The sequence below is a fragment of the Apteryx mantelli genome, chromosome 15 (genome assembly GCF_036417845.1).
Source record: "Apteryx mantelli isolate bAptMan1 chromosome 15, bAptMan1.hap1, whole genome shotgun sequence".
NCBI lineage: Eukaryota > Metazoa > Chordata > Aves > Apterygiformes > Apterygidae > Apteryx > Apteryx mantelli.
In genome coordinates this window covers 21,230,193-21,245,625 of record NC_089992.1, presented here as the reverse complement: position 1 = coordinate 21,245,625, position 15,433 = coordinate 21,230,193, and the positions used below count along the sequence as shown (strand labels likewise).

At 38.6% G+C, this 15,433-nt stretch overlaps 1 protein-coding gene across 1 annotated transcript in view; it reads right to left on the bottom strand.

Moving 5' to 3' along the window:
* The window catches only part of USP3 (ubiquitin specific peptidase 3), a 45,290-nt gene that overhangs the window by 13,986 nt on the left and 15,871 nt on the right, over positions 1-15,433 (bottom strand). The window contains exons 3-8 of the mRNA XM_067305843.1: positions 12,948-13,079; positions 6,686-6,769; positions 4,861-4,942; positions 2,151-2,233; positions 1,105-1,218; positions 348-461 (exon numbers count right to left, since the gene is read on the bottom strand). Of these exons, the coding sequence (XP_067161944.1) occupies positions 348-461; positions 1,105-1,218; positions 2,151-2,233; positions 4,861-4,942; positions 6,686-6,769; positions 12,948-13,079 (609 nt within the window). The remainder of the gene's footprint in view (positions 1-347; positions 462-1,104; positions 1,219-2,150; positions 2,234-4,860; positions 4,943-6,685; positions 6,770-12,947; positions 13,080-15,433) is intronic.

Genomic DNA, 15,433 nt, shown 5'->3' with positions numbered 1-15,433 from the left:
GGGTTCTGTCAACACCATGCACTTGGCACTTACCTACAAGACTTTGTTCTAATTCTTCTACCCCTTGAAGCACTGGCTCAGGCAGAGGTACAACTACTATTCTTTTAATATTTGAGATGTTTGTCCTCTCTGACACTGCTACATGTAGCATGTGGTAGGAGGGCAGGAAAAAAGCATTACTGATGAACACAAAATTGTAGATCAAATTACAAAGTCCTTTTCAAAGCATATTTGTGGGCATATGGGAAAGTTGCATAGAACATTCCCTGGATCCAGCAAGTTTTGGATTAGGACACAGCAGTATAAGGTTACAATCAAGGGTAATGTTCTAATTCTACAAAACTTACCTAAAATTTGGCATGATTTTCCAAACAACATAAAATAAAGACTCTGGACTAAATGCAGTTTGGCTTCCTTGCCATAAAGCACACAGCGTCTTTCTGAATTCTTCCACCAATGAACTGGAAAGAAAGTAAAAGTTGGTGATGAATATGGGTTTGTGCTATAACCTTTACAGCTTTACTAATTCAATGGTACAAGTATCATAGCCACTTCTTTGGTTAGAAATTGCAATGATTGGGTAAATAACTTTAGCAGTATTTTGAAGATTTTTTTAAGTCTAAAATCCAATCTACAAACTTGGAGAGAGACAGATTAGGAAGATGACATATCAGACACTGAGGACTCACCTGGAAATCTTTCCCCTTTTCACCATTATACTGTAAACTCTGCTAAAGTTGTCCCTTTAATACTTGCTCAAACAAGTCACAGACACTGAATCATACTGTGATTTTTTTGTATGTTCATTTGCAAACACATCTGAAATACAGGTCACTAGCACTTTACCTTACTTTAAATTCAATTATACTCCAGTGCTTTCTCATGTATGTGACTGTTTCCCCCTGTAGGACCAGATCTGTTTGACCACAGTGGCAGCGATGAAAGGTTTTTTTTTTTTGTATAGCAAATCATTTTTCTACGATTCTGTTTTCTATGAATCATTTTTCTATGATTCTGTAACATTGAAAGTGTTTACTAGCTCTACTACTCAAATATTTGCTGTTTTCCTTAAAGTTCAGTGCTAACAAGGAACATGCAACTTACACGTTGTTATCCCCCTGGCTCCTGGTATGGTAAGTTCGCCTGCCTGCTGTCTTCCCATTCCGCAGCTCCACAGCGGGCAACTCTTTGAAGTAACAGCAAAACTGCTGAATGTTACTACAGAAAAAGGAAAAATGAATGAAAACCTTAAAGGGCAGAGAATGAAGAGAAGATTATGTATTCTGGAGTCTGTTCTTTGAAATGCATAAACACAACTTCATATAGTGACAGAGGAAGCGATCATGAACAGTTCTTTCAAGTATTTTCATGCAAGATGCATAAAATACTGCAGCATCTACTCATCTTCTCTAAATGAGTGAGCAAATCTGTAAGAAGAATCATCACCCCAACTACCGGAAATGACTACATTTTGGCTTTGCTTTGACCAAGAGACACCATGACAGACTGCAGTACCAAGAGGCATTCCCTCACAAACCAAACTGCAGCTGCTCAGGATGTCAAGGTCAGTGTCCACCTATCCACCCTAACCTCTGCTACAGCAGTCCCCGTAATGGAGCGTAATCATGTGCTTTGGCTCCTGCAAGCAAACTCTGAGTGGTGGAAAAGAGAATTAAGGAGAGGCCAATTAGTTCTACTACAGCCTGACTCAACAGTTCCCCCATATGAGGCAGGTGAATACAGAAACGCAAAAGGACAATTATGGAGCAGTGGCGGTCTTGGCAGCAATGAAATTAGGTCTAATAGCACCTCAGAAACTGTTCTCCCACTCGCTTTTACGGGACCCCATCCCTCAGAGCATTGTTCTCTGCCTTCACAGTTACCATAAGCATCAACGTATTTCATCTGGTCAGCAACAAAAAGCATTCTCCTTTTCTGCTGAGGAGATGGCACTGCTGCGTCACACAAAGTCCCTCACGATGGAAGAGAGCTTCGTGGTACCTGCAGCACTGCCCCTTCCTGCTAATACAGGGACACTTTCTGACAGTGATGACCTGCCAAATTCTCTTGCCTAATGCTACAGCACAAAACCACTCCCAGAAATACAGGGAAAACTTTAGCGGCTTCACAATACAATGCACAGCAGGTACCTGAGCGACTGAAGGATTGCGTTCATGAAACACGTATTCCCCAGGTTCCGGAGGCCTGTGGCACAAAGGGCAGTGGTGCTTCCCTGGGAATCAGGAGGGTTAAGTTAAAAAAGATGCATCATTGCTCCCCCACTTTCTCCCCACAGAGCTGTTACCTTTGTATCAGCATAGATTTAAACAAAAATAAACAACTGCACTGTTTGAAACGTGCAGAAGCCAAAGCAACCACATCACCAGTTTGACCTGACCTGCCTTGGTGACTGAAGCTCCACCTTGATATAAAACTTATTACTCATTACTGTCAACAGAAAACTATACTACTCCTATACAGCATCTTTTCCTGTTCAAATAAATCTAGAAGTGGACATCACTGAATTAATCACAGAGACTTTTACTGCAAAGTATTTGTGTGCATATGTTACATATTCACACTCCAGCAATGTTAAATGAGAACTGGGTGATAATCTCCCTAAAGTGCCTTTGAAAATACAACTCCTTATCTGCCTACATCATACCAAATACATATAGTGTGGCAGCCTGAGGACTGTTTGTAAATCACCAGCACTGGCCTGTTGTCTTGGTGGGGTTTTGGGGTGGAGAGGAGTGTTTAAAAGAAAGACAACAGCATTTATTTGGGAAAGAAATACTCAAATCAGACTATGCAAAGAAAAAGTGATGTCTTTGAAGAGAAGCGAATTGCATGCCATTTATGGCCTATGAACTTCAATAGGCGAGACCAATGTTACACACAGATCAGTTAGCTTTTTTCCAAATGATCTGGGGGTAAGCGGATGGGGGGAGAAGGGGAAGAAAAATGTTGACAGAGCTGTATTTATTATTTCTGGAATCCACAATATCTGTAGACATTTTGCTGTCTACAAAATGCCACATTACAAGTTCATTGAGTTTTTTGATATTCTTCATTGTTCTGGCAGAATTTAAAAGCAAAACTATCTTATATTATTTCAAAATGGACATAAGACTCGACACCACAGACTGCATGCTTTCAGTGCAGGACACTGAATACGTGTTCTGAGTGTTCCAGTAAAAGATTTTTTTTCTCCCCAGCTCTATCACAAATAACATACAACCTACATCCCTGGTTAAGAACAAATGACATGAGGATATTTGTGAATATGTTGTCCAACCCCTCCACCCATTATTATTTACATAAGCGATTTAACAATTCAGTAACTTTTGTCTAAAGAGACCTATTTTCCCCCAAAAGGAAGGGCAAAAAAAAAAAAAAAAAAAAAAGTACAAACACCACAGTGTCCTTAGCATGTTCTCTTCTCACCCTTACTCATGGTGAGACAGCAAGGCATTAATGCAAGCAGCTGTGTTCTATCTTTTCTAGATACTGATCCAATGTGCCAACAATAAAAAGATCATCTGTTGCCACAGGCAATTTTCAAGTATTAATAAAACTGATAGCACAGGCTAAGAAACGTAGCATTCGGTTTGTGCTTTCTAATTCTGTCTTCTCAATATCTAAATGTTGCCCCAAATTTTCCTTCTGATTTTTAGCAGCTTTAAGTTTTCCAGACAATGACGCTGTGTGTTGCCATGGCAAAAACACCCCACTTTTCTCCAGGGCTTCCTCAATCCTCCTGAGATTGGGGCAGCCGAAGAGACATACACAGTGCATTCAGAGGACCCTAAGCAGACTCTAAGTAGTGCATTTTGAAAGTAACTAAAACCACAGAATTTGCAAAGCAGCAATTCATTGCTGGCTGTCTGGAACTCCAGGTGCACACAAAGAGCCAGGGAGGTGGTGGGAATTCAGGGCTTTGCTCCCATCACCACCCTCTTACTTCCATTCATACTCCTCTTGAGGACTTCTCCCCTTCCTAGTCAGGTAGTGCTTCGTCTAGTTGAAGACAGCAATTACGCCAGCTCCCTTTGACGCCTACCGCACTGCTGTCCTGCAGCCCCAAGGACCAAGGAGGAACCATTCTGTGCTCCTACCATTCCTTCTGGCCCAGGGTAAATATGAGGCAGCCACACAGAGCTGAGTCAGTGTCTCCCTAAATCTGGGAGAAATTATGAAGATTAGAAACTCCCTCATCCCAAGTCATGGACAACAGAGACATCTGGTTTGGGGATTTCTTTGGCTGGAAGAAGCTATGTAGCCCTTCAGCTATCTAGCAAGGGCTGGACTGTGCTCTCCTGGGTACAATTTTGCAGATGTGAAGTGAAAATAGCAGGAAGATGAGAGATGAGACTGAGTATACTTTTAATTCCACAGTTGCTTTTGAAAATGACTTTTACTAAGCTCTTTTAAAAATGTATTCAAGCTTTTTGCTTCTTCCTAACAATTACTCTCTTACCTCACAGAAAGAGGCAGTGAACCTGCTTCTCTGCCTTCAGAACTGTTAAAAAAAAAAAAAAAGAAAAAAAAAAAGAGAACTGTCTGCTCAAAAAAGAAAAAAAAAATATATGTTTAGCTCTAAGTCCTCTGAGTACTAGCTGCTTCTTATTTCGCTGATCCCAGCAAGCACAGGACAGCTCAAAGTCTAGGTCAAGACAAGTACAGCAGAATATCAAAAATTCCTTTGTGAGAAAGAGCTCTTGCAGGAGTGTGATCAAGAGATAAGAAAGTAACCAAAGTTGGGTAACAGATAAGTCATTTTATATCTAGGCCCACTATAAGCCTCAACAGGTTTAACAAAGTCCCTTAAACTCACTGTACTGGAGCTGTTGTACTTACATTTACTTTTAATAGCTTGCTGTTCAGAGATGAGTTTTCCAATAGTTTTCTTTTCCTATGTCTGTCTGATGTAAAGGCTGAACTGTTAGAAAATAATGAAAATAGGTTACCTACTAAAAAAAAAATTTGTATGAAAGGGACAACAGATAATCACCATAATGTCTAACACAGTAATTACATCTGCCATTAATTATTATTAAGACAGCAAAGAGCTTCCCGATTGCACCATGTGCTTTTTATACCCTTGAAATGGACTACTACATCTCTCTCCAAGTACAGATGCACAACCTATTTTCAATACTAATGTCTGAGTTAATTGCATTAAGTTATGCATGCTACAGTACATGCCCTGAAGCATGGCCTCATTAGCATGCTACTTCTGATCTGAAATAGACTTGATCTTTTTCCTTAATTAAGGGAATACTTTATACAGAATTTTCCAAAAAAATACTTCTGTCAGAAGTGTCATGCTAGATATTTAGAAAGACAATTTCAAAAACCAGGACAAAGATCAAAAGCATCTTGAGCGATAGCACTTTTGTAGCTGACTTCTCTTACTTTAAATAGAAATACATCAGGTTATAAGATTTGTATAAGACTAATTCAAAGTTACAAGAGCAATAAGTTATTCTTTTTCACGCTGCTAGATATTACTGAACCCTCAATTCCTCCAGTTTATGACTTCTTCTAACCTAGTAGTAAAATCATCACAGTTCCTGGGTTACAGGTGTTTGGCTTTTGCTTTTCTATTATTAAATAATAAGCCAACCTCCAAACATTCAAAAATGTTAATTATACATAATGGAAGCCTTCACAGTGACATTTACCTCCAAAAGAGTTAAATCTCCTGTACACTTCCAAGTTATTAACATGCACTTCTTACTGTCCTTACACATTGTAACATCTCATTACCTACCTGACAAGCCCATCAAAAAGAGAATGGAAAATAACAAAAATATTAATACACTGTAGCCATGTTAAAAAAGAAAGCCACTAAAAGAAGCTGAGAAGGCATAAATTTGGGGCAACGTCAGACAACAGGATCCAGAAGCTCAGGGACACACTTATTCTGTGAAGATCCAGAGACTTTTCAACGTCACAGGACTTTCTCAGCAGTAGTGCTATTTGAACTCTGGGGCATTAAAATGTATTTGGAAGTGCTGTAAGCACACATACTTCTGCTTAGTATTATATAAGATTTCCAAGCAAACTATGAAGAGACTATTTGCTATCTAGAATTGGCCACAGCATCTGCATCACAAAGATTAATATTTACTTTTCCGTGGAAGTGCGCCAGATAAAGCCACAGGAAAAACATGTCTCTGCTGTACCATTCTAAGTTCATAAACCTTCTTAATCTTTGTTTGGAAACCAAACTATGCAATTAACATGAAGACTACTTCCACCTCCATTTCAACTTTAATTTCTCTGCTCCAGAAACCTATTCTGGTTTTGACAAAACTATGCTGCTTTTCTGGAAACTGTGTCCCATATCTATGAAAAAAGACAGTAATTATTGGCAAAGGAACAAGAAAGTTAACGGGTATCTGCATATTGATACAGGAATTTAGCTTCTACAAGATCCACTGTTAGGAAACAAAACATACAAGATCAGCCAAAGCCCTTAGCTTTGGACTTCTCAGTGATGAAAAAGATATTTAAACATACATAGTATCACACATGTACAAGAATCAAAATAACACCCCAAAACAACCAAACAAAAAAACCTCCCAAACCTTCAACAACGCTGAAACGGAACTACCATTTAAATGATGCAATATTATAAATCCATCCAAAGCAGTCTGGATGTAAACAGACTACTTACTTTTCCAAGTTCTGTAGGTGCTCTCTGACTTTCTGTACCAGGCCCAGCTTGGTATCATTGACAACAAAATCATCACAACGATAACTGCAGGGGAAAAAAATATATATATTCATCAGAATGTGCAAAGGATTAAAGTGAAGTACCTTAAAACCTGGTTACTGACAGTCATTGCAATTCTATCCACAGGAAGCATTAAAGTGATATAGTGGGAGGGGATGGGGGACGGGGACAGGGGAGCATGACGCCTGATTACTGAGCCTGCTCCTCTCTGAAGGCTACCCAACAGAAGGCATAGCCAATGTCTTATTCTGTGTTTTTTCTTCTAGCTCAGTTCTCTATTAGACACTTTGTTAAATTAAATTCAAGGCTATCATCTTCCCCCTTAGAAAGAGAAACCAAAAAGATTATGTACCTCTCATGCCAATGTAGAATTCCAGTTCAATAAAAACTCAAAGATGCTGTGTAACCAAAAGCAGCATTAGCAGATAAAAAGGGAGCATCAAGAGACATGGTGACTTGTCACAACTTCCCTTCCCCCACGTCCCACAGAGGTGACCTAGTTCCTGAGTAGCATTAATTCACCCTGTGCATATTGTAAAGCATCAAATTGCAGCTTTAAAGTTCTGGCAAACAACTGAACTCTTCCTGTGGAGGAGATTAACCTGCCTTGGCTATGTTTAAATTCAAAACTTTAGCCATTGCTCTCCTTTTCCTTTGCCATAGGACTGACTCAAATACAAAATACATCCTTATCAGCTCAGGTTACTCCTCTGAGCAGATCCGTGCTTTGTAAGCTAAAGAAACTATATATTTTGGGCACAACTGGAATTTTCAAACGTTCTTAGCTGCACAAGTCTGTGATGTAGTTCAAAGACAACAATATTGCTAGTATTAATTCAAACAGTGAGTTGTAGCACTTGTTCAAGAGATTACAGAGTTGAGAAAGTGAAGGCCCTTGCCACCAAAAGGAGTCTGCAAGATCAGTCTGTCCAGGATTTCTGTTGATTTTGCCTCTGGGAAGAGAATCTTAATGCAGCTCTCGAGATTTCCAAACACTGAACGCAGCAGTTACAATTTCTAGATGATACACAGGTGTCTATAAAATAGCTGTTGTCAGCATAAGAATTTTTTTTTTCCCTTTTTTTAAATTTTTTTTTAATAAAGATGCCACAGACCCAGTTAGTTTGGGAGGGGAAGGAAGTCTGCAAACTCACTTATTTTTCACCTGTTTTAAGTAGACCTATTCAGCTGTCTCAGCCACTCATAATGACCTAGTGAAGCGCTCCTGCGTTCGCCACTCTCGCAGGACAAGACACCTCTCGAGGACAACCACGACAGCACACCGCCAGCGCCAGCTCCGACCAGAGGCAGCTCATGGGGCAGGTGGACGCAGTACAGTCCGACTCCTCCCGAACATCACAAGTGTCCACGCTCCCACGGACATTCACACAACTGCGCTGCTACCCGAAATGTGCAGCGAGTAAGGTTTACGGACAGGTAACGAAAGCAGATCTAAGCGCAGTGAAGGTCTCTAAGCCAACTTACTGCCAAAAGTAGGAAAAATGTACCAAGGAAAGATGATTTAATACATGTTCCCTTTCCCTAAACACAGCATTAAGCCATATTTTTAGTCTCTACATGAAACTGCAAGTTAGCATGTTCTCCAAGATGGAAGAATAAAACCAAATACATCATTAAACGTTCCTTCATGTCAGGGTCTTTGCAATGCTGGAAAACTGATCTTAAGATTCACTTAAAAACAAGAAAAGCCTTTGCTTTTTTTTTTTTTTAAATGGGCATTTTTATAAACCACATCCTTTGCAACACTGAGGATTCAGCACCATTATTTGTGCTACTTCATTGAAAAGCAGAGAATAAAAAGTATTAGAAATAAAACTGCACCAAACTGTTTTAGATAAACCCAAAAGCATAGGAAGGAGTTCAGACTTTAAGAGTTTAAAACTTGTTAAGCCAATACACCTTTAAGGTAAACTGCTGAGAGATTACCTCCTATATATGTAGCCAAAATTTCAAACAGATATTTAATTTGTGATCATTAAGATTATCACAAATTAACTACTACACACCTTTTGGTATATAGTAGCTCTACAATATGCTTTCAACAGCGATTGTACAGAACAAATTTTATACTTCAAGGCAGGGTCCCTTATATGGATTAGCACCGCATTTTCTTCTCTATATACTTTCTATTTTTAGCATCTCTGCTAACTCCAAGGCCTGGTCTTTTCTGGCCTCCTCTGCTGCTAAGATGGCAGTAAGCCAGGGAATATATGTACTGCTCTGGGGAACATTTAGGCTTATTATAGGTTACAGAACTTCACGGTATGCTGAAAAGTCCTGATTAGATTTAAAGAATCATAGGACAAGAATAATTAAGAAATTCCAAATTTCCTTAGCTGTGCTAACACCTTATATGACCAAACTAAGAATTCAAGTTTTTTCTTGATAAATCCTATTCACCTTCTTTAATTTCCACTGACTGTAGAATGCAAAATTATGGTCTAAGCAGTCCCATTTTCTGATGCTTATGTGCTAGCACAACAAACCTGAGTTTGAAAAGAATTAGCACAAAAGGAATGAGTAAAAAAATTTTTTAAGTCTTTGGCACTTGGTTAGTTATTTTTACATCATCCCTTAATAAAAACGTTGGAGAATGTTAACACAATCACATCTGTTTAAGAGATAACAAGGAGGCCAAGAGGTCAGAAATCTGACCTACAAATTGCATCTGGGATTAAATGAACACGGGAAAGATATTATGCAAATACATAAACAGGGCAGCCTTTCTCCTTCTGTGCTAACCAACTGCCTGTGCATTAGAACCGAGAAAACAGATTTACAAGAGTCCTCTTTCAGAAGAAAGATTGTATTTCCGAAAGCAAGCTTCTTATAAATATCATTTTACTTCTTGCACACAGGAAAGCAATCACTAGCACAGCAGGAGAAAGCATCATTCAATACCCTGAAGAGAAAAAAGCCCTGCACTCCTTGCAGGCACATTGTGGTTCGTACTTCAGAACTGCCTGAAAGGCCGATTACCTGCCAAACGGTGGAATTCAGGAATCTACTTTTCTCAATGCGCAGGGTCTCAAATGTAATTCAGTACAAAGATTCAGTCTTGTACCTACTGTCACAAAAGTGCCTGAAGAATCAAGAAGAAAGTCCTATTCTCATAATAAATAAAAGATTAACATTCATTCAACTTTTCCACTGTGAAGACTGGTCTTTCTGGTACAGTGGGGAAAAGGAGGAGAATAGGAGGACAGAAGAAAGATTGAAATCCTCTGGAAAGCAAATCCCTAACTCCCCAAAACTTAATGATCCCTCAAGCATGTCTGTATTTTTCAAAACATTATAAAATTCACAAATACAATAAATATCTTACCTCATGTGTTAAAAAAGTAAATAAAAAAACCCACTGTTCTACTAGCATTGAAAAGTTCTCCACTCAAAGCTGTTTTGAAAGCCGGATTAAAGAAAAAAAATAACGAACAGCATACCTAGCCTTCCACACTGAAATGCAATTACAGGAAACTGTTTGATCTGGTTTTGTTTTACAGTAAGATGGCACGCGAACTAGAAACAAAATTCAATAAACCATAGTAGTTAGAACAGTTGCGTAGTATTTCTTCCTCTTGGACTGACAAGAATAACTAAAACAAACCCTGAACTGTGCTCTCGTGACTGACTGAATGTTTATGGCACAGCCAAAGAAAAGGAAGGGATTAAGTGCCTTCTGATTAGAAGAGCGCCCATACAGACCTGTTCGATGCTACTTTTATGCAGGCTTAAGAACATGCTGGGCTGGAACTCATAGGATAAAAACAGAGTTTTCCACTCAACTCTATGTAGTAAACAAAATCTTGCAACTTCAAAACATTAAAGACAGCACTGCAGCAAAGTATCTCCATTATTTTTATAGTAGAAGTAAAATTTAATTAAGTCTTAGGATTGTATTTTCTTGACTTTCAAATTATTGAGGTTGCCCACACTGCTTGCATAAAACATTAATCCTAAATACATGTTCACTTAAAAGTAGCGATGTCGCATAAACATACTACTACTAGCACTGTCTACTAGATTTATCTCTACATGGAAAAAGCTAACAAACAAAAATTTAAAATGCAACCTCCACAGTAGCTCATTACGACTGGAATTCATCCAAACATCTATTTCAACTGGTAAGCATTGTTTGATAGCAGCCCCTCTCGTACTGACTTATATAAAGGGGCAGAAGTCGGTCTGAATGACTACTTTAACCTTATATAAATAAGGTTACTTCCACTGAGAAACTGTGTGCAAATATCAGACTCCAGTATCTTTTCCTGAGCATCAGGTGGAAAAAACTGAAATATCCCAATGAAAGCAAAGGTAGTCTGCTTTTGAAACTCATTCAGCTTCATGATAGCACAGGAGACTTATAATTTGCTAGTGAATTATATGCAACAGGAACTCCCTAAGGCAAAGCCCTCTACAATTAGTTCCAGTTCATCTGTAAGATGACTCAACCTCTACTCCGTTTACAGCAGAAGAGACATCACACGCTAAGCTGCTTCTCATCTGTCCTACCACAAATACGTTGTGAAACACCAGTTAGCTTCCAAAGTGCATGCTTACCGACTGCTCACAGACATACTTTGTTTCAATAATAGATCCCACAGTCCTCAGTCTGGATATCCTCATTTTGCAACACCAGTACTGGGTTTGGGATAAGGTCAGCTGGATGCTCCGACTTGCTAGTATAACTCATCAAGCCTCAGCAAGTTCTGGCAGACTAGGAATACTATTTGTTATAGTAAATGACGATATAATCAAGATTTCAAATTCCCAGCTAAAATTCCTGCATACATTATTACCTTCAAAGTGACTAAAAGATCATATCTATAATAGAAAAAAAAAATCCACAACATCAGAACTCAGCTGTAAACAACAGACTGGGCAACTTCAATTAGCTTCCCACAGCAGCTTCAATGCTGGCAACATTTGCATACACATTACTTAGAAAAACTTCATGTTTTCTAATACTGTTTTCAACACTGGGCCAGGCAAACGCTTTGGTCATTTAAATAAAACATAAATAGAAGCAAAAGTTATGTACATCACAAACTACTCAAACATCACTTTCTTCTGTGCTTAACACCTGCACAGCATTTGTCATTGCTGCACATACCATCTGAATATTTCTGAGTTACTCCAAACAAAAATTTCTTTAGGTGAGACCACTTAACCGTGACTTCACTTTCAGGGGATAAAAACATTTGTTAGAGAAGCATTCCTCAGAAAACAGGATACTCAAACTTCAGCAGATATTTTCTTGATGAAGTATACAAAGATACTCAATTATCTGCACGAAATAAAATCCATCAGTGCAGCTGTATATTTAGTGATATTAGAAAATCATCACACTTTTGCTCAGGGGGAAGGGGATGGAAAATGGTGAATACACGAAAGCACAGCTTCCAGAAGACTTCCAGTCTTTCCTCTCTGAAGCAAGAAGATTCGAAATCTGATATTACCAGTGTAATTGTTAAACCTCCCTAAACAGTGCCCATTTCTCACTCAAAAGGAACTGCTAGCATAAATTGGCCCAAGTCATTTTCTCTCTCTTGTACATCACTTCTCTTAAAAATTCTGCTATTTGATCTTGTCTGACAAATCGATGCTGCTTCCAAATAGGATCCGTCACTCTCTCACAAACTCATACAGATTGTACAAAATCACAAACAGAAAGAAGCCTTTCTTTTCAGAGGGAAGAAAACAGAATCAATATTGGAAAAGAAAAACAAGAAAATCCATACGCATACCTCAAGATCACATCTCTTGGGCAGGAACCTGAGTATTACTTTACTTTCTGATCTTCTGACAAATGAAGAACCTGAGAAAGGCTTACCAACCCGACGAAAGGAGTAATGAGAACCAAACAGTAGCTTTGGCAATGAAAAGTTAGGTTCTCAACATACCCCAAACCAAACAGAAGTAACTCCAAACTATATAAATACTATTTGTATCAAAAAGTTTGTGCTAAGTCATTGGAAACGCAGGAGTTTAGTCTCAATCAATGCTACAATATTACACATGCAAAAGCAGAGGGATATTTCATAAACTGTTCTCAAACAGCCAAGTCTGGAAATCAAGAGATGAACTGCTCAAAAACGCGTGTAATATAATGCTTCACAAGAGTCTGAAGTTTGCACCTTTCAATATATGAGAAGTTGTCAAATTACAGTGTTTAAACCCTTACCAATATGTACTGTAACTACTGCAATCCATACACACAGTATGTTGAACTTTCTCTTGTTTTTCTGTTTTCTTATGGTTGGTCATAGGAATCTGTGCATCTTCATAATGTTTTTTTGCATGGCCATTCACATATCTGAAATAAATGAAAAACAAAAAGTCTTGTAGTTTAAATTATTTAATGAACATTCAGTGAAAAAAAGGAGGAAAAAAGTCTAACATAAATCTAAAATATACACATTCAGGCATCAAAATAGGCAACTTGTCTGTGTGAAAATGCTGGTCAAGTTTCTTAACTTCTTCCCTTTAACCTCCCATGTTGCCCAAATTAGTATCTCTGTGTCCTTCACACCAGCCACAAACCAGCATCCTGAATCCCCCTGGATCTGGGACCTCAATAGACTGATTAGCCCCTTTTTTCACACTGGTAATCTGCAGTTAGTTCTCCCTCTTGTTCTCCCATGTACTTTTCTTACAGCTCTACTTTTTTTCCATCCCAGCATTCATCATTTTTGTGATTACTTTAACAGTGTGCTGACTCCCATATGAAAGAACATCCATTTTAAGCTCTTCTGTTTTGCAGACTGATTTAGTATTAGAGCATGCTACACTTTATAAAGTTCATGATTTCACAACACACTAGGGCTTGGGGTCATATAACCGAACAGGAGTCTAAAATCACTACAGCACTTTTGCTGACACAGTTAACATTTTCATACCTCAAATTTGAGACATACCTAGAAATTTAAGCATCTTCAATTAAAAAAAAAAAAAAAGTGTCATTACAAATGCAAGCTGAAACTTAGCTTAGCTCATTAACTCTTGAAGTGCATGGCCAGAGCTCAGAGAATTGCACGCTCCCCTCATTTCTTGTTGGTTGAACTCTGTCATGAGAATGGTCAGGAACTCTGCACATGCCCCACAAGAAGATCTTTAGGTCTTTTCTTGTTTCTCAGTATCCTACCTTGCTCTCACACACAGGTGTGAACGATTCTGCTAGCGTAGCTGTGCTAGCCAGGGGACTGAAGAAGAGTGGTTACCGACACTGCTGTGCTGGCAGAATCCTGCAACAGTTAAGTCATAACCTGATCTAGGGAGGTGGGCTCGCAGCAGCTGGTTTTCTGCCCAGCAGTGCCAACGACAGGCTCGTGGAGCAGTGCACCCACCAGAAACGCTTTGCTGCTCTAACGCAGTCAGCGGTGCTCCCAAAAGCTCTGCCCTGGAGGGTGTCCTGCAAGCGAAGATCTGACAGCCTCTATTTCCTCTTCCTTCGGTTTCAAACATTATCTGAACAGAACATGCTGCGTGCTTCCACGCTAGCGGCTTCAAGATCAAAGCGATCCCATTACAAGGTGTATTACATTTTTCTCATTCAAGTATTTTCATTATCAAGTATGACAGCAATATGGCAGTCAGACTGCATAAATAATTGACTCAGCGTCTACTAACTTCATACAAGAAAGGTCATATGCGGACAGTAAAAAAGAAAGAAAGAAAGAAAAATTGGTAATGGAACAAGCAAAATATTCCAAACTACTCATTTCACACAGTCATGTAATATGCAGTAGCTCATCTCTTTCATGACAAGTATAAACTTGTAAAATAAATGAATAAATAAGAATAAAAATGAGGGAAAAAAGGGTTTTTTTGTACTGAAAATTCTGGATGAGTGACATTATTAAAACTGTGGCACTTACTGCTGTCCAGATGAAAGAAAGAAAGAAAAAAAAAGAAAGAAAAAAAAGTTTATTGAACCCACTTTAAAAGACAGAGTCACAAAGCTTAATGATGATTTTCCAGAATAAAAACACACCATCCCAGATGCTACCCTACAGATGAAACATTTTCACATCTCAGATACTGTCCAAACATGAAACATGAACACTACCTACATTCTCTTTAAATATGTGCATCTCAAACATTTACCTGGGAGCAAACTTTCAGCAGTTATCCTGACATATGAATAATGGTTGACTGTATCATTCCTCTACAAATTCTTTTGGTGTACTTCAACTAATACGGACAAAAAGTAAGTATACTCTGCCGAAATTTTTGCATTAGACAGTCCTTATACATTATGACAATTATTTTGTTCCAGAACTATGCTACAGCACATTCAAAATATTTTCAGTTTAAGCTGGACACTTGCTATCTTCTCAAAATAAGCTAGGCCAAATTTGGATTTGTGGGTTTCCAAGAATTCTTATTGTTTTAATCTTTTCACAATACAAATATCTCTTACAGAATGGAATTTTAACTATAGTTCACAGAATTAGCAGTTTTCCAGACACTTTCTGAGCTGACTAATCACATTCACCACTCACTTTTCTTTTGAAAAGGATGCTGAGTATAATCGCTGCACTCCTGCAAGGTAGCCGAGAGGTATGCTCAACATAAGTGTACAGTGTCAAATGAAATCATGGAAGGTTAATTTCAGGAAATTCCCAGGCATTCAGGAAATTCTGGAGCGAACTGCTTCAGAGTCAAGCC